A 24,045-nucleotide genomic window follows, 5' to 3' on the forward strand; every position below is an offset into this window, starting at 1 on the left:
TATATATATATATATATATATATATGAATATGCTGCTTTGGAGGAAATGTGGTGGAGTCACCTCTGGTGTTGGATGGCTCTTGGTGGTCTCTTCCAACTTATATGATTCTGTTTAGTAAAAGTAAAGGTTTCCCCTGACATTAAGTCTAGTCATATCAGACTCTGGGGGTGATGCTCATCTCCATTTCTAAGTCGAAGAGCCAGTGTTGCCCGTAGACACCTCCTAGGTCATGTGGCTGACATGACTGAATGGAGCACCATTACCTTCCCGACGGAGTGGTACCCATTGATCTACTCACATTTGCATGTTTTCAAACTGCTAGATTGGCAGGAGCTGGGTCTAACAGTGGGAGCTCACCCCACTCCCTGTATTCAACCTTTCGGTCAGCAAGTTCAGCAGCTCAGCGGTCTAACCCACTGCGCCACAAGGTAGCCTCATGATTCCATTTAAGAACAAACAAAAACTATCATGTAGTACAGTAGGACCAAGAGTGTCCAGACTTAAGAGCATTTTGAATTAAGAGCAGTCGCTCGGACTGGTCATGGAACAAATTAAACTCTTGAGTCAAGGTATCACTGTATTTAAGATTTAAGTGGAAAGCACAACGGAGAGTGGGGAGCAGGACTTTTTTTTTTTTTGGAGCTCCTTGTGTCTCAGGAGATTATCACATAGCGCTGATAAAATTCGCTGTTGTTCCGCTTTAACTGGAATTTTGGGTTTTATAGTTCCACAAGGCTCAGAAGGTGAGAATTTTAAAGGCTGACACCTGAACTGCAAAGCTCAGGGTTCTATAGCAGGCAGCACGGCAGTTGGAGCGAAAATACAGTGCTGTAATCATGTCGAGTGAGGATACTGTCAAGCGAAGAGAGCGATGGCTAAGGGCAGCTATGTCGGGGAAGGCCGCCAAGAAGGGGTCTCCCTCCCCAAAGGCGCCTCGGAAGTCAATCCAGGAGAGCGACCCCTTGGCCGTTTCAGGCCCATCGCTGGAGATGTGGGAAGGGGACCATGAAAAGCTCGCCAAGGTGAGGCCGAAGGGAACCAGTTGCCCCTTCCCCAGTTTCACCTGTGTTTTGTGTGCAAAAACATTTGAGTTTTTGCACACAAAAACTCATACTGGACATATGTACGTGTATCTTGTGAACCTAATGGGAAACTTCTCAGTCTATATCAGTGGTTCCCAACCTTTTTTTGACCATGGACCATTTTGACCACGGACCACTTTGACCACGGGCCACTCTCCAACATTAGTACCAAAAGGGTTGCAAATCAGTTTTTGGTCAACTTTAGATTCAGTTTGGTTATTTGGGTTGCTGATTCAGAAAATTGCATTGGATAGACCACATCAGCTCTAGTTTCGGATACAGAACATATGCCATCCAGTAGTTACCATCTGGTCACCCACAGAAAACCATCTATATAAATAAAAATGTAATGTTCATTTGTGGGATTAACATAACTCAAAACCACTGGACGAATTGGCACCAAATTTCGACACAAACCTATCAGGCCAATGAGTGACCATTACTCATAAACACACTGAAAAACACAGCAGAAGAGACTTTAAAAGCCAAAAAAAAAATTACAACACATGTGCAAAACCACACACACATATATGCAAACACACATATTTACACATATACACAAATATATACACATATGTGCACACACAAACATATATACACAGACTGAGCCACAGCAGCTCATGGCAGGGGATGGCTAGTCTATATAAATAAAAATGTAATGTTCGTTTGTGGGATTAACATAACTCAAAAACCACTGGACGAATTGACACCAAATTTGGACACAAGACACTTCTCAGGGCAACGAGTGACCATCACTCATAAAAATATTGAAAAACACAGCAGAAGGGACTTAAAAAGCCAAAAAAGCAAAAAGATGCTGCAGCTCATGTGCAAAACCACATATATATACACAAACACACATATTCACAAATACACACACACACACATATATGCATATATACATACACAAAACACATATATACAGACTGGGTCACAGCAACGTGTGGCAGGGGATGGCTAGTATATAAATAAAAATGTAATGTTTGTTTGTGGGATTAACATAATTCAAAATTCACGGGATGAATTAACATCAAATTTGGACACAATACACCTATCAGGCCAGTGAGTGACCATCACTCATAAAAACCCTGAAAAATACAGCAGAAGGGACTTAAAAAGCCCAAAAACAAAAATTACATTATAACTCATACATAAAACCACACATATATATGCAAACACACATATACACAAATATATACAAATACACACACACACATATGCATATATACACACACAAAACACATATACACAGACTGGTCCACAGCAACACGTGGCAGGGGGCGGCTAGTATTTAATAAATTGCTCTCATTGCAATGGTGTAGTAATGGTGAAACCTTTCAACAGATTCATTTCAAAATCTTAAGAGGACATGCTGATACCGTGACTTCCTGTCATTTCTGTTTCGAAGACACAAAAGTCATTTCAGGCTCATATGACAGCACCGTGAAACTCTGGGTAAGTTTGTTGTAAACTCAAAGCAAGTAATTACATTGTTTTCAAATCCGAACCATAATTTAGCATATCAAAACAAATGTGTTGTCGAAGGCTTTCATGGCTGGAATAACTAGGTTTCAGTGAGTTTTCCGGGCTGTATGGCCATGTTCCAAAAGCATTCTCTCCTGACGTTTTACCCACATCTATGGCAGGCATCCTCAGAGGTTGAGAGGTCTGCTGGAAACAAGGAAAGCGAGGTTTATATATCTGTGAAATGTCCAAGATGGGAGAAATAACTCTTGTCTGTTGGAGGCAAGTGTGAATGTTGCAGTTGGCTACCTTGATTAGCATTGAATGAACTTGCAGCTTCAAAACCTGGCTGCTTCCTGCCCCTGGACAAAGATTTGTGTCACCCATATAATATATTAATTATATATTATATTACTATTATATTACTATTATATTACTATTATATTAATATAATATTTATATTATATTAATATTATATTAATATAAATATTATATTATATTATATTATATTATATTATATTATATGGACTGCAGACCTCAGAAATTGTTAGCAAATATACCTATATTATATTATTCTGTATTGTATTTTATGGACTTCAGACCTCAGAAATCTTTAGCTGATAATACAGCCATTTGTCTCTTCCCAATGACCTTGCAGCTTCAAAGCCTGGCTGCTTCCTGCCCCTGGACAAAGATTTGTGTCATCCATATAATATAATTATATATAATATTATATTAATATTATATTATATGGACTGCAGACCTCAGAAATCTTTAGCTGATACACAGCCATTTGTCTCTTCTACCTCTATTCTGCCCCTGGACAAAGATTTGTGTCATTCATATAATATAATATAATATATTAATTATATATTATATTATATTATATTATATTATATTATATTATATTATATCATATCATATCATATTATATTATATTATATTATATTATATTATATATTTGCAGTTTCTCAAGTTGCTCCTAACACGACAAAAAATAATAATTATATTATATTAATATTATATTATATGGACTGCAGACCTCAGAAATCGTTAGTTGATATGCAGCCATTTGTCTCTTCTCCTTCCATTCTACCCCTGCACAAAGATTTGTGTCACCCATATAATGTATTAATTATATATTTATATTATATTATATTATATTATATTATATTATATTATATTACGGTTATATATACGGTTCCGGCCCAGTGTATCTGTCCGAACGGATCTCCCTCTACATCCCACCTCGGAGTTTAAGATCCTCTGGGGAGGCCCTGCTCTCGACCCCGCCTTTATCACAAGTGAGACTGGCGGGGACGAGGAGCAGGGCCTTCTCAGTGGTGGCCCCCCACCTGTGGAACTCACTCCCCGGGGAGATTAGATCAGCAACTTCCCTTCTCTCATTTAGGAAAAAGCTGAAAACTTGGATGTGGGACCAGGCTTTTGGAAATTCTGGCAGCTAAAAAAAAAAAGAAAGACCATAATGATGGGCAAATAATGACAAAACCTATTGGACCTATGGAACTCGAGACACTGACCATGAGACTGTTTATTGTTGTGTTATTGTGTTATATACTGATGTTTTTAATTCGTTAATTGTTTAACTATTGTAATTGTTTTTATAATTGTATGTATTTGGATAAGGCATCGAATTGTGCCTTCTTTTTGTAAGCCGCCCTGAGTCCCCCCTTGGGGGTGAGAAGGGCGGGGTATAAGCAACAGAAATAAATAAATAAATAAATAAATATTATATTATATTATATGGACTGCAGACCTCAGAAATCGTTAGCTGATACACAACCATTTGTCACATACTCCAGAGCCCAATTTATGATGGCAGCTGAGAACCTACATGCTCACTTCATTAAGGAACATACTGCAATTTAAAAAATTACATCTTTCAGTTTGTTTTACAGGGGTCCGTATTAAAATTATTTTAATGTTTGAAAGAATTCATTATGTGCATTGCGAAGGCCACTGTATGATAAATGTAACGTGTGCATGTCCTTTTAGATTGTCATTTCCAGAGTACAACAGGGTGTGATTGTCTATTGAAAACAACCCGTACCTGTCTGCACAGTGTCATATTTATATTTTGCACTTTTTGTTTTACAGTTATGAACTACTTAACATCTAAACCTGTCTTTATTGATTAAAGGATACTGTCAGTGCTCTCCCTATCCAGACATTTGAGAATGAGCACACTGGGCCAGTCTCGGAATGCTGCTTGAGTCCAGATAATCGAAGGTGGTCATTCTGTTATATTTCATATATTACTACGTCATTAAAAAAAATTCTATTTCTGTTTTATTGACTATTCTAAAGCCTTTGACTGTGTGGATCATAATAAATTGTGGCAAGTTCTTGGTGGTATGGGGATGCCAAACCACCTTGTCTGTCTCCTGAGGAATCTGCATAACGACCAAGTAGCAACAGTCAAAACAGACCATGGAACAAAAGACTGGTTCAAAATTGGGAAAGGACTACGGCAGGGCTGTCTACTCCCACTCAACCTATTCAACTTGTATGTAGAACACATCATGAAATACTACTACTACTACTACTACTAATAATAATAATAATAATCTTCAAGAGTCAGAAAGATTTTGAAGAGAAAATCAAATGGCGGAAATACAATCAAGGCTACCAACACCTGGGCCATCCCTGTCATTAGATATACGGCAGGAATTGTGAACTGGACACAAGCAGAGCTGGACAATCCGCACAGAAAAACAAGTGTAGTGATGTCGAAAGACTTGACCTGCCCAGAAAATCAGGAGGCAGAGAGAGGGCTTCTGCAAGTGACACAAATGGTAGAAGAGAAACATGCACTGGCAGATTATGTGAAAGGCAGTCAAGAACCAACACTGCGGGAAGTCAATAGTAGTAAATTGCTTAAAGTGCAAGAAGCAGAAGAGCAGAAGCGAAAACTGGCGAAAGAAGGCTCTCCATGGACAGTTCCTGGGAAAAATTGAGAGCCAAATTGACAAAGAGAAAACATGGCTGTGGCTCACAAATGGAACTCTGAAAAAGGAGACGGAGGGCCTGATTCTGGCAGCCCAAAAACAAGCCATTAGAACCAATGCCATCAAAGCCAGAATTGAAAAGTTGATGACAGATCCCAAGTGTAGACTCTGCAAGGAAGCAGATGAAACAATAGATCACATCCTCGGCTGCTGCAAGAAGATCACACAGACAGACTACAAGCAGAGCTTTGGGCTTGGCCTCATGTTAGCTGCCCCAAGTCCCCCTCGGGGAGATGGTGGCGGGGTATAAATAAAGATTATTATTATTATTTGAAACACAACAAGATGAGTCCACAGCAGACTCTGCTAGCTGTTGTATTGGATCATATGTCGGATACTTCCCAAGTGTGTAGGACTGTGTGATGTATCGGTGAATAATGCATGCAAATCCCAGTAAGTTGGTCTTCTGCAGCTGGCAGATGGTAATTTTGCCAGCATCATAGAATCATAGAATCATAGAATCAAAGAGTTGGAAGAGACCTCATGGGCCATCCAGTCCAACCCCCTGCCAAGAAGCAGGAATATTGCATTCAAATCACCCCTGACAAATGGCCATCCAGTCTCTGCTTAAAAGCTTCCAAAGAAGGAGCCTCCACCACACTCCGGGGCAGAGAGTTCCACTGCTGAACGGCTCTCATCGATTGTGTTTAAGTGCAGGCCAAGGTCTTTAGGCACTGCACCCAGTGTGCCGATCACCACTGGGACCCCCTTGACTTGCTTGTGCCACAGTCTTTGCAGTTTGATCTTTAAATCCTCATATCGTGTCAATCTTTCTAGTTGTTTCTCTTCAATCCTGCTGTCACCTGGGTTTGCAATATCGACAATCCATAGTTTGCTTTTTAAACATGATTGTGAGGTCAGGAGTGTTGTGTTCCAAAACTCTGCCAGTCTGAATTCGCAAGTCCCAGAGTAGCTTGACGCGTTCATTTTCTGTAACTTTTTCAGGCTTGTGATCCCACCAGTTCTTTTTCGTAGGCAGATGTTATTTGTGGCACAAGTTCCAATGAATTATCTAAGCAACAGTGTTATGCCTCTGCTTGTAGTCTGTCTGTGCGATCTTCCTTCAGCAGCTGAGGATGTGATCTATTGTTTCATCTGTTCCTTGCAGAGTCTACACTTGGGATCTGTCGCCAACTTTTCAATTCTGGCTTTGATGGCATTGGTTCTAATGGCTTGTTCTTGGGCTGCCAGAAATAATAATAATAATAATAATTATTATTATTATTATTATTATTATTATTATTATTATTATCTTAATCATCGTTATTATTCCTGGAGACCACAGTGCTTTCTTGACATTTTGTTAGACGCACATGTAAGGACTAATATAGGCAATGATTCATGTGCTCTACAGCACTAACAAAATATATGTCTAAATAACACATTTTTGCTGTCTTTGAACATGCAATTCCTTTTATTATCTAGGTTGATAACAGCATCGTATGATAAGAGTCTAAAGGCCTGGGACATAGAGACAGGAAAAATGCTTGTATGTAATCAACTTTTTGACAGTCTCTCTACTAATTGGGAACTAAAGTTTGACTGAGTTCTGTAACTCTTGTTCTAGATCTAGATGAAAAACAGAAAAGCAAAACTTTTTCTGTCTTCTAGTAGTTTTGTGAGAACTTACTGATAGAAACGTGTGCCTGGTCTGTTGTGTATCCGCTTCAACATTGTGGGTTATCTCTGATCGGAAAAACATTATAAGGAAAAGACCTAAACTGTTAATCATATTGGAAACTGCTTTCATTTTTGTGAAAGATCCAGTTTGGTCAAGAACTTTAGTTACTTTAGTTACTTTTAGTTTCTTTATACAGTATGTCCAATGCAGGTAAACAATGTCATGACTAAATCCCAATTTAATAAGACTTGTGGCTCCGGCCCCTTCTACACTATCGTATAAAATACAGATTATCTGCTTTGATAATCTGGGTGTTATGACAGTGTAGACTCATATAATCCAGTTCAAAGCAGATAATCTGGATTAACTGCTTTGATAATCTGGATGTTATGGCAGCGTAGACTCATATAATCCTGTTCAAAGCAGATAATCTGGATTAATTGCTATGATAAATCTGGATGTTATGCCAGTGTAGACTATATAATCCTATTGAAAGCAGATCTTGATTAACTGCTTTGATAATCTAGATGTTATGGCAGTGTAGACTCATATAATCCAGTTCAAGAAAATAATCTGGATTAACTACTTTGATAATCTGTTTTATATGGCAGCGTAGACTCATATAATCCGGTTCAAAGCAGATAATCTGGATTAACTGTTTTGATACTCTGGATGTTATGGAAGTGTAGACTCATGTAATCCTGTTCAAAGCAGATAATCTGGATGTTATGGCAGTGTAGACTCATATAATCCGGTTCAAAGTGATAAAATGGATTAGCTGCTTTGATAATCTGTTTTATATGGCAGCATAGACTCAAATAATCCGGTCCAAAGCAGATAATCTGGGTTAACTGCTTTGATAATCTGGGTGTTATGGCACTGTAGACTCATATAATCCAGTTCAAAGCAGATAATCTGGATTAGCTGTTTTGATAATAATCTGGATTATATGGCAGTGTAGATCCAACCTCACACATCCATTTTAAACTTTATTCGTGTCTCTAAATATTAGTTATACTTAAATTTAGACAAATGTTTATATGCTAGGCTGTTGTTTTTCCTCTTGAAGTATAAACTTAAGAGTTCTTGTCTTCCTCTTTAGTGGTCTTTAGAGCAGGATGGAGTTATAACCACATGTGATATTTCTCATGATGGTAAATATGTCATCTCGGGTTCAGATTTGGAAAATGCTTTATTCATCTGTGATATGGAGCATGCTAAACCAGTGGCATACATCAGAGGTAATATCTTTAGACTTTGGTTAACATCTTTTTATTCATTCCTAGGGAGAACCTTGTTTCAACTGAAGCTTTTCAAGCCATTTTCGTTTTAAATGACCCCATGTACTCATGTATAAGTCTGTGGTGCCCTTTGGCTTTCCTCTTTCCAGGAAAGCGACTCTATTTATCAATCACATTCTCATATAATAACAACATACCATGGTGTGGTTTACTTGTGATGTGTTAACCAACAGTTCTGTTAGGGCTCAGCAGCAAGATACTGGGGATTTCTCTGTGGACGAGGGGGATGATGAGTTTCCCACTGAGGGGTCTGTGTGTGATTTGGATGAATTGCAGACCTTAGATCAGAGAAATTCAGACATTTGAAGAGGACTCAAAACATGTTTTGGATTTCAATGTCCATTCCTTAGCAACTGGGGAAAAGTCCGTTTCCCATGGGAATCGGCCTTCAGAAGATTGAGCAGATGGGGAGTTTTCCTGGGATATCAGATTAGGCCTCTGCATGGAGGGAGTGAAGGATACATTAATTAGGCATTCAGAAAGACTCCATGAGAAATCCTTGAAACTCAGGTGTCAAAGGTACGACCTCATGGCTTCTTGCTCAGGTTTTTGCTTAAATTAAGTAATGTTTACCTAGTGCAGGTTGGGACCCCTGGGGGGTTGCTAAGGACCATCAGAATGCTCTTTGATTTTAAGTAAACTATCAATCCCAGCAACTACAACTCCCAAATGACAAAATAAAAAACCAAGTTGTGAGTAGCCATGAAAATAGCAACTTCTATATTTCTTTCTGTAAAGAAGTATTAATCCCACCGAAATGGGATTACCAAAAACTGTAAGGAACCTCCGTCAAAATGCTAATTAAACTGCCACCATAATGTATAGAGACGCTGGTATTAAAGTCTCTGTTTGTCTCTGTTTATGTTGTGAGGTAATTTTTGTAGAGTGGAATGCACCGAACGTAAAATCAATGGAGATGAGGCAGATTTTAAAATAACAAAGAGAACAAGTTTATTGTTGAACAAAGCTTGTGGTTGCAATATAAAGATGTTCAGCTTGGCATATACTTGATGGTTACAATATGACTTGGTAGAGATACAATTCAGCCTTTGATGTTACAACTTTTAAACTCTTGCTCTGGTGAAGGTGTCTATTATTCAGTGTTCCCTGCTGTGAATATTTTCACTGTTTGATCTATACTGGATCAAATAATAGAACTCCAGTCTTCCACCGACTGGCAATCATACAAAGCCTCTGTTAGTTCTTTTTAACTAAAGAAATCTAACAAAGTTTTACCCTTCAGCTCCCTAGCTGAAGAAATATTCACGAACGCTAACTAACACTACACTTCTTCACTCCTCGGAGTCTCTTCCCTGACTCTGCTACTCTCTCAGAGTCCCTATCTGACTCTGCTCTCTCTCAGGGTCTCTTCCTCCTGACTGAAACTTAACTGTCACTTTCAAACCTTTTTCTCTCTAAGCTCCTCCCACCTCCTCTTCTGCCTTGTTTCCATGGCAACATATCTCTCACAGCTGGGCCGCTCCAGCCATAGGCAACCAATGTAAAACACAAATACAGTTTTAAACACATTATAATAAACACTTCTGTACACTTTCCTTCTAAGATATACCCCCGCCCCAAATGTAAACAGCTCTAAAAATGGGCTGCATCTTAGAATTGCTGATGCATCTAATGTTTTTTTATTCTTGGTGTTAGTACCAAAATTAGTGATTGTGTTACAAATAAATGATGGCGCCTTAGAATCGAAGAAATATGCTTGATCTTTCCAGAGGTAATGAAATGTGCAAAAAGCAGTTTACTAACTTTAGACGTGCAAACTTTCAGAGCATCACAGAAGCACGGTGAGAAAATGCCGTTTTGATCCTCACAACCAACGGATAGCCACAGTGTCCTCTGACATGTCTATCAAATTCTGGGATATGATATCACAGTCCACTACGATAGTAATCGAACGGTAAGAGACTGCGATGCAGCCAGTGATCTGTTTTGTTGTTCTACTACTCTTTATTGTGTTGCAGAATGGATAGAAGCAAAACAGTGACAATAGCTTCCATATTAAATGTTTATGTTGGAACTGACATTTCTCATGCACCTTCATTTTGAGGGAGACGTAGTTTTAAAATGGAATATTCATGGATGCTTCTAGTGATTGTAAGTCCCATATGTCCTGATTTGCAAAAGGTGGATTATTCTCAAGAATGAATTCACGCAGTAGGACTGGCTAGCTAGTACTGCACTCTCTAATTTCCTAGCCGTTAGAAGTCTGTGTCTGAAACAGAAAAGCAGATAAGACCGTCTCATAAACACTTTCCAAATAAGTACTCAGGGTCAGAGACTGTAATTGTGCCATTGTTAGCTACTGCCTGCTTGTCAGAGTTGTAGATAGCCAATGAAAATCTGTATTAGCCAGTTTAGACCAATGAAATACCCTATATACTCGAGTATAAGCCGACCCGAATATAAGCCAAGGCACCTAATTTTACCACAAAAACTTGGAAATTTTATTTATTTTATTTACAGTATTTATATTCCACCCTTCTCACCGTGCAGGGGACCCAGGGCAGATTACAATGTACATATACATGGCAAACATTCAATGCCATAGACACACAACATATATAGACAGACATACAGAGGCTAGTTAACATTTCAGCTTCACGGGGGTATTCTGGCCACCAGGGAGCTGTCGCTTCACTGTCCATTTGTGACACTGATGGAGTACTTCCTCATTCTTTGCGTGCTTGACGGAGGTTTTATGGTATCGTAAATTAGTTAAATTAGCCTCCCCGCATAAGCTGTACCTAAATTTACTACTCCTCACTCCAACCCAGGCTGGCTTTGAACTCATGACCTTTCAAGTCAGTAGTGATCTTAATGCAGCTGACTCCCAGCCAGCTGCGCCACAGTCCTGGTCCACAGTCGAGTCAAATGTATTGACTCGAGTATAAGCCGAGGGTGAGAATTACAGCAGCTTTGGGTAAATTTCAAATTAAAAATAAGCCGAGGGTGAGAAATACAGCAGCTATGGGTAAATTTCAAATTAAAAGTAGATACCAATAAAATTACATTAATTGAGCCATCAGGAGGTGAAAAGTTTTTAAATATTTACATCAAACTCTGATTTAAGATAAGACTGTCCAACTCTGATTAAATCATTATTCTAACATCAATTACATTATGAGTACATTATTATTTTACAAATTAAGCACCAAAACATCATGCTTTACAACAAATCCACAGAAAAAGCAGTTCAATACACGATAACGTAGTAATCACTGTATTTACGAATTTAACACCAATACAGACAAATGTTCTTTCTTTCTCCCCCCCTGGATACTACAGAATGTTGTATGAGCAAAGGTTGGATAAGCGAGACTCTACTGTATTATCTTGTAAAATGCTATAGAATCCCATTATAGTGACTATAATGTCTCTTTCAGTGCACACAACAACGCCGTTGCAGATTGCTGTTTCTCCTTGGATGGCCATTACTTGTGTACAGCAGGTTGGGATGAAGACGTCAAGTTATGGGATATCAGGACGGGAGAGTTTCGTTCCCATGGGCCTCTTACGTTGGAACAAGGTCACATAGGCATCGTTGGTAGCTGTGACATTAGCAAAGATGGTGAGTTCAGTGATTGTAGAACAGAGCCAGAAGATACCTCAAAGGCCTTCCACTCCATCCTCTGCCATGCAGGAAAAGCATAATCAAAGCACCCTGTTCACATTTGGGCATATTGAGTATTCGTGCCAAGTTTGGTCCAGATCCATCATTATGAAATGGCATGGAGAAGGTTTGAGGAAAAGAGACAAAGAGAGCTCCTGAGGACTGTGAAAGCACAGATTATTTTCAGTTGGCGCCAACCGGATATGGACCCTGCTGGTAGTCCAGAAAACAGAGTACCGAACAAAAGAAACGCCTTAGTTTATATACCCTTTAAAATAATATGCATGCATCTTACAGGCATCACAATGTGCGTCACAAATTCTACTTTTACATTGACTTCAATGCCATATTTTAACTTCAACACCTGTCAGTCTTCATTTAAGCACCTTTATCTAAGGAGCAGCTATTAATGAGGACCATTGCGCCAGAGTGTCTACTAGGCTATTGATAGCAAGAGCTTCCATCCATCTTGAGATAAGTCCTTCCTGAAGCCTCTTGATGGCCAGCTCATTAATCTTACGATAAGCTTCGCCTGGTACCAAAATGGAAAGAGTCTCTTGAAATTTGCCAGAGGCCTCTTGACACTCCTTTCCTTTGAGGCATCTAATTTTGCAGCTTTTAAGAAGCCAAGTGAAGTGAAGTTCATGCATACATACATCCTTTATATTTTCTAATTCCTATTTCTAATATGGTTACATCATATATATATTTTCCAATATGTGTATCATGTATTTTCATCATGCCTTCATCAATTGTTTGAGTCCACAGTGCTCTCTGGATGTAGGTGAACTACAACTCCAAAACTCAAGGTCAATGCCCACCAAACCCTTCCAGTATTTTCTCTTGGTCATGTGTGCCAAGTTTGGTTCAATTCCATCGTTGGGGGAGTTCTTTGATTGTAGGTGAACTATAAATCCCAGCAACTACAACTCCCAAATTGTCCGTAGACACCTCCAAAGTCATGTGGCCGGCATAACTCCATGGAGTGTCGTTAGTAGCAAAATTACACTTATGAAGTAGCAACAAAAATAATTTCATGTTTGGGGATCACCACAATATGAGGAATTGTATACAGGGGTCACGGCATTAGGAAGGTTGAGAACCACTGGGTTAAATCCTTGTGCTGGCTGAACTGCTGACCTGAAGGTCGGCGGTTTGAATCTGTGAGACGGGTGAGCTCCCACCTGTCATCTCCAGCTTCCCATGAGGGTACATGAGTGAAGCCTCCCACAGGATGATAGTACATCTGGGAGTCCCCTGGGCAATGTCTCTGCAGATGGCCAATTTTCTCACACCAGAAGCAACTTGCAGTTTCACAAGCTGCTTCTGACACAATAAAAAATAGAGTCCAGAGTATCCTGGTTGGCAAGAGAGGAGAAAGAGTGAGTGAATGGGGGGGGGGGGGGGGGGGGGGAGAGTGAATGGTCTTTAAAGGGAAAGCCTTCAAATTCAGGCTAATGTGCCCGAGAAAGCCAGGCAGCTTATTCATGGTATTTCAATGTCACAGGGGTCATGTGTCCTTTGAATACAGAGGGCCAACCCTATAGTATTTCAGTTATTTTAATGGTCACATATATTATGCAAGTGTGCACTTTGGTACATTCAGCAACAAACCATCAGGTAATCACACATGACATTACAATTTATATTTCAGCATCAGTTGTGGTATCTGGAGGTTATGACAAAACAATTGTTATCTGGGATGCACGAGAAGCATTTAAAAAGCTCACTTTAAAGGTACGAGACTAGCTTTTAACTTTGGGAAAGGAGCACATGAGGTTTTGCTTGTCAGAAATATTAAAAATTAACTAAGTTTTTTGAATTACAAAAATGTGAGTCAAGCACTGAAAGACTTAGTGGGCTGAAGCCTGTTAGAGCAGTGATGGGCAATATTTTGAGCTTGGTGTGTCAAAATTTGCCAAAAACCTGAATACAACTTGGGTAGAGTGTCACTTAGAGAAAAAAACCCATAATTTTGCAATATTTATAGTTTAAATAAGAAAAAATGTGTAATCCATGCTGAGTTATGGAGTGAACAATGCTCAAACATGCAGATGTTAAATTTGTAGAGCCTTTTACAAATTTAAGGATGGAATTAGATTGGCTCTTATAAGCTGTATGTGGCTGCATGTGTCTGTGTGTCATCAAAATAGCCATGTGTGTCACTGCTGACATGCGTGTCATAGGTTCACCATCACGGTGTTAGAGTTATTGGGCCAAAACTAGTATCATCCTGAGGAGAATGAGGCAAACCTCTGTGTGAGAGAAACCTCTTGTGACAAAGCTCCAGTGTGAAGGCTGCTGCGTGTAAAGCTACTATGTATTTGTTTATTTGTGTTATGGAAATTGTACATTTTGCAACTATATTATTTTGCTACAAAGAGATTGCCTCAGCGAGAGAATAGGCCTCATTGTTAGTAGGCCTCATTGTGAGGTAGGCCTCGTTATGAGAAAGCCTCATGTGAGAAAGGTCCAGTGTGAAGGTTGAACTTTATTTGTGTATGGAAACCTTGTTCTTGTAAATAGTGCAACCATGTTAATTTGCTATAAAAAGTCACCTAAGGAAGAGATAACATTGGTCTGTATTTTTTGTTCTTTTTATTACTTTGGTGCTGGGTCACGCTGCTGCTAATAAGTTACTCTGCTGTACATTTATGAGGAGAGTCTTTTGTTATTAAACCCACTCACCTAACATTGCTCTCATAGAAAGTAGCTCTGAAATTCCAGTGTATTATTATGCTCAATCATTTCACTCCTTGCCATAACTACCCTCTTCATAGTTTACTTGTTCTACCTATTAAAAATATTTTCCTCCCTCAGGGTCATGACGATTGGGTGACAGACATTGCACTCAGTAATGACAAGAAGCGGCTTGTTTCTTCCTCAAAGGTATCAGTAAACCTATTCCAATAATAGTAATGTTTCTGGAGAAATGACTGAAAATCTGTTGCACTCCAGACGAGGAAGAGCCCTCTGACTTTAAATACCACACAGTTGAGAGGAAATGCAATCCATTTATTGAAGATAATTAAAAAGCAGTAAAAGTAAAAAGCACTTTAAAGGTATAGGTAAATCCAATTAGGTAGGAAGATAAGCCAGAATAAAATAGCCCAAGGAATTAGTCCCTCAAAGTCCAAAGGCAAAACTTCTATAGTAAAATCCAAAACATTGGAAACATGAATCCAAAACACTTAAGCATGTAATCATAAAATCCAAGAATCAAAAACATGAATCAAAGGCACTTAGAACATGAATCTTTCCAAAGCAAGGCTTCCAAGGAACAGGGATAAGATCTTGATTTGATTCCAAACGATGCTTTATCTGATTACAGATCCTGTACTTGGGACTTTTATCTCCTTGTTAAGCTATATCTCAAGTGGCCAGAAATTGGTTTCACTTTAGCCTTGAATCTCTTATCTTTCGTTCTCTGAGCCTGGCAGAACGCCGGAGCCACTGATCTGCTTGCCTGTTTTGACTAATCACAACCCATCTATCTATTTGCTCATTAATTTCTGCAGCTGGGCCAGGTGCCGAGCTGTTCTCAAGCTCCAAATCATGGGAACTCTCTGGTAGCAATTCAGGGAGCACACCATCATCCCCACACCCTTCAGGGACACTCTCATGAGAAAATACACTTTGAACAGGAATCTCCTGGTCATTTTCTGCATCAATATCATTGGAAACACCATTACCTTCATGAACCTCATTGTCATCACTCCCCACATCCAAAGCACCCTGATCCTTAAACACAATCACAGGCTGAGCTCCAACAAAATCCATACAACATGGATTTTCCTAGTTTCCAACAGACCTCACAACCTCTAAGGACACCTGCCATAGATGTGGGTGAAACGTCAGGAGAGAATGCTTCTGGAACATGGCCAGACAGCCCGAAAAACACACAACAACCCACATTTAATTAAGACTATATAAAATACAGAATGAACCATACTATTTAAATTATTTTTTTCTGCCTATGGCCCTGGTCTTGTAGAATAGAGTGGAATAATGTTAAGAAAGTCTGTGAGTAGATTTGACTATATTGTTGGGAATCAGCCTGTGTTTGTGTTCCAAAATCATGCTGCTTCTGATGTGGGAAATGATGAGGGAAATGATGGGGCCGAGGTTGAGGTGCAAGATGGAGATGGTTTGGTCAATGATTTTAATACAGACAATGACAGAGAGGCCCCAGTGCAAAGGGCAGTTTCTCATGAGAATATCCCTGCTGGGCATAGGGATGGTGGTTTACTCCCTCTTTCTGTGAGCTCGCAAGATTTGGGTTTGGAAAACAGTCTGACACCTGGAAATTTTAATGAGCAGCCAGATAGGGAGTTGAAAATTAGGCGGCTGGAGATCAGCCAGGATTGGCAGCAAACTCAATGTTTACGTCGCCGTGAAAGGCTTCGTCTGATATGGGGCATGTGTGGGAGAAAGCAAAACCAGTTTCTGGGATTTGGGATATAAGGTTTGCTTCAAGGGAAAACCTGTTAGATCAGGCATCGTTTGGAAATCAAGTTCTTGTGCCATGGAAATCCTGTTCAAGGGGTCTTGTTCCTGTGAGGATTTTTAGCCTTTTGGATTGTCTTTGCATCCTGTTGATTTCTGTCTGGATAAACACTATCTTGGATAGCTTTTATATCTTGTGTGGACATTGCTTGGTGTTACTACATTTTATTATTACTTTTTAGAACTTTCTTATTTTTCTTAGAAGCATTTATTTCTACTGACTATTTTACTAAGCTTCAATAAAAGAGGATTTGTTTCTTCACTCATCGTGTGGTGTGTTTTAAAGTCAGAGGGCTTCTTTTTGGCCTGGAGTGCAACATATATTAGGGATGAGAGAGGAAAGATATGTGCGTCTGTTAACTAATGAAATGTTCGTACTGTTTTAGGACTGTACTCTGAGAGTGTGGGACATTGGAAACGCAAATGCCATCCCTGTGGTGATACAAGCCATAAAAACAAGAGGTTCCAAGATAGCAAAGGTCAGTATATGATTCGACCGATCACAATGATACATTGCTTTCCAAGAAAACCCATCTCTTAATAATACGTGTCAGGATCCTATGAATGCTAGATAGTTCAGGTAGAAGGGATGTGACCTTATAGTCCCTATAAGAGACCAGGGCTTGTAGCCATTTGTCACACAAGCATGGGAAACGGGCACCACAAGGCGCATTACTCTCTTGTCTGGTCTAACCCTCTTCATCATTGGCCTCAAATGACAAAAGATGACAAAGGTTCGGGAACAAGAAGTGCCAGGTACCCAACCGTCCAAATACAAAAGCCATACATCCAAATAGTTGAGTAAGGAGAGTCAGTAGCAATCCATAAATCGGATACAGTAGTTTAGATCAGCTCAAGAGGTTGACTGAAGCACAGAATCATAGAATCACAGAGCTGGAAGAGACCACATGGGCCAATCCCATTCTGCTGCTGTGCAAGAAAGACACCATCAAAGCCCCCCTGACAGATGGTCATTCAGCCTCTGAATAATAATAATAATAATAATAATAATAATAATAGTATAGAGTTGGAAGAGACCTCCAAAGACCATCTAGTTTAATCCTATTCTGCCATGCAGGAAAAGCACCATCAAAGCAACCCCTCCAATAGATAACCATCCAGCCTCTGTTTAATGATAATAACAATGATGATGATAATGATGGTAGTAATAATAATATAGAGTTGGAAGAGTCCCCCAACGACCATCCAGTCCAACCCTATTCTGCCATGCAGAAAAAGCACCATCAACACCCCCTCCTGATAGATGACCACCCAGCCTATGTTTAATAATAATAATAACAACAATGATAATGATCATAATAATAGTAGTAGTAGTCATAATAATAATAATAATAATAATAATAATAATAATAATAATATAGAGTTGGAAGAGACTCCCAAAGAGAATCCAGTCCAACCCTATTCTGCCATGCAGGAAAGGCACCATGAAAGCCCTCCTGACAGATGGCCATTCAGCTTCTGAATAATAATAATAAAAATAAAAATAATAATAGTATAGAGTTGGAAGACACCCCCAAAGACCATCCAGTCCAATCCTATTCTGCCATGAAGGAAAAGCACCATCAAAGCCCCCCCCCCCATAGATTACCATCCAGCCTCTGTTTAATAATAATAATGATGATGATAATGATGGTGATAATAATAATATAGAGTTGGAAGATACCCCCAAAGACCATCCAATCTAATCCTATTCTGCCATGTAGGAAAGGCACCATCAAATCCCTCCTAACAGATGGCCATTCAGCCTCTAAATAATAATAATAATAATAATAATAATAATAATGAGTTGGAAGAGATCCTGGACCACTGGACTAAATTTGACACAAAAACCCAATACACCCAAATTTGAATACTGATGGGGTTGGGGGGGGGGGGTTGATTTTGTCATTTGGGAGTTGTAGTTGCTGGGATTTATTATTCACCTACATTTTAAGAGCACTCTGAACTCCACAAATGATGGAATTGAACCAAACTTGACACATAGAACTCCCCTGACCAGCAGAAAATACTGGAAGGGTTAGGTGGGCATTGACCTTGAGTTTTGGAATTGTAGTTCACCTACATCCAGAGAGCACTGTGGACTCACATCTAACAATGATAGATCTGGACCAAACTTGGCACAAATACTCAGTATGCCCAAATGTGAACACTGGTGGAGTTTGGGGGAAATATTATCCTTGACATTTGGGAGTTGTAGTTGCTGGGATTTATAGTTCACCTACAATCAAAGAGAATTCTGTACTCCACCAACAATGGAATTGAACCAAACTGGGCACACAGAACTCCCACGACCAACAGAAAATATTGAAAGTGTTTGGTGGGCATTGACCTTGAGTTTTGGAGTTGTAGTTCACCTACATCCAGAGAGTCCTTCGCGACCCTCCCAGTAGTCCCAACCCCCAGGCTGAGAAACGCTGCTCTACCTCGAAGGAGACTTAAGGTGGCTTTAGATATACATTATACTACTACTAATAATAACATGATATTATAATTATATATCTTATATTAAATGTAATATTACTAATAATATCACAGTATAATGTTATAGTACAATGTAATATATAATATTAATATTGTGCTATGATAATAATAATATATTGTATTTACTTTTTACTTGTAAGCCACTCTGAGTCCCCTTCGGGGTGAGAAGGGCGGCATATAAATGTCGTAAATAAAAAAAATAAAAAAATAAAATATAGCAACAATTCAATTAAAAGGAATCTTATATTGGAATGACTGATGACATTATTTCCTTTGCAAATCCAGTGTGAAAAATGCGAGAAGCCCTTCCTGATCTTTCAGAACGAGGAAAAAGAAGTGGAGGCCAAATGCGTTTTCTGTCGACTGGCATCTCAAACTGAAAGCATTTTGCCAATTCCTCCTCCTTTGCCAGCTGATTTTTAAATGCTTGCTTATGTGTTTTTAAGCTTCTATCTGTATTTCGGAAGATAAAGGCTATTATTATCGTCTTGCAGAGAATTCAGTACAGAATATATAACCTTTTCCGTGTGTCTCCATCGCTGGGTCAATCAATAAATGACATCAGAATTAGGTAATTGTATAATTGGATAGGATGTTTTTTTCCATTGCAGACATCAAAGAAATAAATAGAAGTGTTTTAATGTTTGTGAACCTGTTAAGACGATGAGCCAAGAATATATATAACCTTTACTTGTAGATCTGGAATTATTTTCTTACAACATGTGAAATGTATGATTTGTTTTCACTAGAATTGCTGTGCAGCTCAATGGATTACACTATGTAATGAAACTTGAACAAATGTTCCTGTTCTTGCTTTGAGAGTGTTGTTTCCTGTTGTAATTGTGCAGTCCTTATTTGGAAAGTAGTTGTCATCCTTCAGAAACTACTGCCACGAACTAGGTTGAATTGGTTCAGACTCGATGATGAGAGATTCATTGGAAACCAAATTATCCCTGAAGACTGGAATCGGCTATTGATCAGAAACCTGCTGCGCAGATAGAAAACAACCATTAGTTTAGATGGGAAACGTATATTTGGAAAGAGTATTTAGTCCCCCAGAGTATCGTATATTTAGAATAAACATACTCTGTGCTTTTCCTGCATGGCATAAGGGAGTTGGACTGGATGGCCTCTGGGGTTGCTCCTATTATTATTATTATTATTATTATTGGGTTGTTGTAGGTTTTTCGGGCTATATGGCCATGTTCTAGAAGCATTCTCTCCTGATGTTTCGCCTGCATCTATGGTAAGCATCCTCAGCTATTACTATTGTTATTATTACAATCTCTGAGGCTGCTTGCCATAGATGCAGGCGAAACGTCAGGAGAGAATGCTTCTAGAACATGGCCATATAGCCTGAAAAACCTTCAACAACCCAGTGATTCTATCCATGAAAGCCTTCGACAATACATTATTATTATTATTATTATTATTATTATTATGACAAAGGCTGGAAGGCCATCTGTTGGGGTGCTTCGACTGTGTTTTGGCTGCATGGCAGAAGGGGGTTGGACTGGATGGCCCCTGGGGTTTCTGCTATTATTGTTGCTGTTGTTATTATTACAAAGGCTGGATGGCCATCTGTTGGGGGTGCTTTGATTGAGTTTTGACTGCATATCAGGAAGGGGTTGGATGGATGGCCTTTGGAGTTGCTCCTATTATTATTATTATTATTATTATTATTATTATTATTACAAAGCCTGGGTGGTCATCTGTTAGGGGTGCTTTGACTGTGCTTTGATTGCAAGTCAGAAGGGGGTTGGATTGGATGGCTTCTGAGGTTTCTGCTATTATTATTATGATTATTATTATTAAGGATGGATGGCCATCTGTTGGGAGTACTTTGATTGTGCTTTGACTGCATGGCAGAAGGGGGTTGGATTGGATAGCCCTTGTAGTTGCTTCTATTAGTACAAAGGCTGGATGACCATCTGTTGGAGGTGCTTTGATTGGGCTTTTCCTGCATGAAGGCAGAAGGGGGTTGGACTGGATGGCCCCTGGGGTTGCTCCTATTATTATTATTATTATTACAAAGGCTAGATGGCCATCTGTTGGGATGCTTCAACTATTTTGACTGCACGGCAGAAGGGTTGGACTGGATGGCCCCTGGGGTTTCTGCTATTGTTGTTATTACAAAGGCTGGATGGCCATCTGTTAGGGGTGCTTTGATTGGGTTTTTACTGCATGCCAGAAAGGGGTTGGATGGATGTCCTCTGGAGTTGCTCCTATTATTATTACTACTACTAATACTACTACTACTATTATTACAAAGGCTAGATGGCCATCTGTTGGGAGTGCTTTGATTTGTACTTAGCTCAAACAGACTCACTCCATCCATGGACAAACTGAGCACTGATCAAGGAGAAATCTTCAATCCACTCCTATAATTTCGAGTGAAAGGGGTTTATTTAACCTTGTAAGGAAACTGGAAGCCAAACAAGGTGGGAAAGCAGCCCAGCTTCTCAACCCGTTGACAGGCGAAAGGAAAACAACCTGGCAGCTCAGCCTGGACTCCTCCTCATCAAGACATTGTTATGGTCCAGAGTGATGGAACAGCGAAGCGCATGCGCCTCTCCCTCCGTGGCATAGATGGCGCCGGCTCTCCCGCTCACCCAGCGGATGGCGCCGTGGCTTAGTTGGTTAAAGCGCCTGTCTAGTAAACAGGAGATCCTGGGTTCGAATCCCAGCGGTGCCTTCGAGGAGGAGCCTTGCGTTTTTTTGAAAAGGAATACAAAATCTTATCCTCCCACCCACGCTGCGACCTCGCCATTTGTATCTTTGGCAAAAAAAACACCGGCGGCAGAGTTGCTCCGAGAGATGGAAGGGGCCTTGTCGCCATCAGATCGAGTGGCTTCTTTTGCCGGGCCGGGAAAACTTGGGGGATCTGTCATTGCAATGGCCGCGGTGCCCACAGCCTGCCTTCTGGCCCAAAACAACGGCCCTTGCAAAATCCTGGCTCTTCAGAAAAGTCACTTAAGGATGGCCCTTCTTTCGTTCTTTCTTACCTCATTCTTTTCCTTTCCCTTTACTTCCTCTTCCTTTCCTCTCCTTTTCCCTTTCCCTCCCTTCCACTTTCCCTTCTTTTCCTCTCTCGTCCCTTCCTTTTCCCTTTCCCTCCCTTTCTCTCCCCCCCTTCTCTTCCTCTTCCCTTTCCCTCCCTCTTTCTTCCCTTCTTTTCCTTTTCCTTTCCCCTCTCTTCTCCTCCTTTTCCCTTCCTCTTCTCTTTGCCTCCCTTCCTCGTTCCCTTCCTTTCCTCTCCTTCCTCTTTTGCTTCCCTTCCTCTTCCCTTTCCCTCTCTTCCTCTTCCTTTCCTTTTCCCTTTCCCTCCCTTCCTCTTTCCCTTCTTTTCCTCTCTCGTCACTTCCTTTTCCCTTTCTCTTCCACTCTTCCCTTTCTCTCCCTTCCTCTCTCTTCCTTTTCCCTCCCTTCCTCTTTCTTCCCTTCTTTTCCTTTTTCCCTTCATCTCCTTTTCCTTCTCTCCTCCTCCTTTTCTCTTCCTCTTCTCTTTGCCTCCCTTCCTCGTTCCCTTCCTTTCCTTCCTTCCTCTTTTCCTTCCCTTCCTCTTCCCTTTCCCTCTCATCCTCTTCCCTTCCTTCCCCTTCCCCTCTCTCCCCTCCCCTTCCTCTTTCTCTTCTTTTCCTCTCCCTTTCCCTCCCACTCTTCCCGCCCCCTTCCTCTTCCCTTCCCCTCCCTCTTCCCCTTCTCTTCCTCGCTTCCCTTCCCCTCTCTTTCTTCGCTTCCTCTTCCTTTCCCTCCCTTCCTCTTTCCCTTCATCTCTCTCCCTTTCCTCTCTTCTCCTTTCCTTTCCCTCCCTCTTCCCTTCCTCTCTTCGCTTTCACTCTCTTCTGCTTCCCTTTCCCTTCCTACCTCTTTCCCTTCCTTTCCTCTCTTCCCTTTCCCTCCCTCTTCGGTCCCCTTTCTTCCCTTCCTTTTCCTCCCTTCCTCTTCCCCTTCCCTTCCTCTTCCCCTCTTCCCTTTCCCTTCCTCTTCCCTTTCCCCCTTCCTCTTTCCCTTCTTTTCCTCTCCCTTTCCCCCCCACTCTTCCCACCCCCTTCCTCTTCCCTTCTCCTCCCTTCCTCTTCCTCTTCTCTTCCTCACTTTTCTTTCCCTCCCTTCCCCTTCCTCTCTCTCCCCTTCACTTCCTCTTCCTTTCCCTTCCTCTTTCCCTTCATCTCTCTCCCTTTCCTCTCTTCTTCTTTCCCTCCTTTTCCCTTCCTCTTTTCCCTTTCCCTCTCTTCACCTTCCCTTTCCCTTCTTACCTCTTTCTCTTCCTTTCCTCTTCCCTTTCCCTCCCTTCCTCTTTCCCTTCTTTTCCTCTCCCTTTCCCTCCCACTCTTCCCGCCCCCTTCCTCTTCCCTTCCCCTCCTCTTCTCTTCCTCACTTTCCTTTCCCTCCCTTTTCCTTCCTCTCTTCCTCTTCCCTTTCCCTTCTTACCTCTTTCCCTTCCTTTCCTCTCTTCCCCTTCCTCTTCCCTTTCCCTCACTTCCTCTTTCCCTTCTTTTCCTCTCCCTTTCCCTCCCACTCTTCCCACCCCTTCCTCTTCCCTTCCCCTCCCTTCCTTTTCTCTTCCTCGCTTTCCTTTCCCTCCCTTCCCCTTCCTCTCTCTCCCCTTCCCTTCCTCTTCCTTTCCCTCCATCTCTATCCCTTTCCTCTCTTCTTCTTTCCTGTTCCTCCCTCTTCCCTTCCTCTTTCCCTTCCCTTTCTCATCCCTTCCCTCCTTTCCTCTTGACCTTCGTTTTCTTTCTCTTCCCTTCCCCTCCTTTTCCCTCCCTTCCTCTTTCCCTTCCCTTCCTTTCCTCTCTCTTCCCTCCCTGTGACTAGAGAGTGGGCGTGGCCTGAGCCGGGCAGAGGGCAGTCCGCGGGGAGGGGGGGAAGAGTAGGCGTGGCTAATCGGAAGCCCCGCCCCTCCGG

General features: G+C 40.8%; 1 protein-coding gene and 1 non-coding gene across 2 annotated transcripts; both read left to right on the forward strand.

The window, feature by feature from the left end:
• Positions 1-837: 837 nt before the first annotated feature.
• Positions 838-19,557, forward strand: WDR88 (WD repeat domain 88). Its single transcript, XM_067470890.1, has 11 exons — positions 838-1,091; positions 2,361-2,538; positions 4,709-4,797; positions 7,002-7,065; positions 8,300-8,438; positions 10,284-10,413; positions 11,900-12,084; positions 13,781-13,863; positions 14,947-15,015; positions 17,019-17,111; positions 19,420-19,557. Exons 1-11 carry the CDS (start codon positions 838-840, stop codon positions 19,555-19,557), a joined length of 1,422 nt encoding a protein of 473 aa, XP_067326991.1.
• A 2,198-nt stretch (positions 19,558-21,755) lies between these two features.
• Positions 21,756-21,829, forward strand: TRNAT-AGU (transfer RNA threonine (anticodon AGU)). Its single transcript has one exon. It is a non-coding gene; the product is annotated as a tRNA-Thr (tRNA).
• Positions 21,830-24,045: the final 2,216 nt, after the last annotated feature.

The sequence above is a fragment of the Anolis sagrei genome, chromosome 8 (assembly GCF_037176765.1).
Source record: "Anolis sagrei isolate rAnoSag1 chromosome 8, rAnoSag1.mat, whole genome shotgun sequence".
Classification (NCBI taxonomy): domain Eukaryota; kingdom Metazoa; phylum Chordata; class Lepidosauria; order Squamata; family Dactyloidae; genus Anolis; species Anolis sagrei.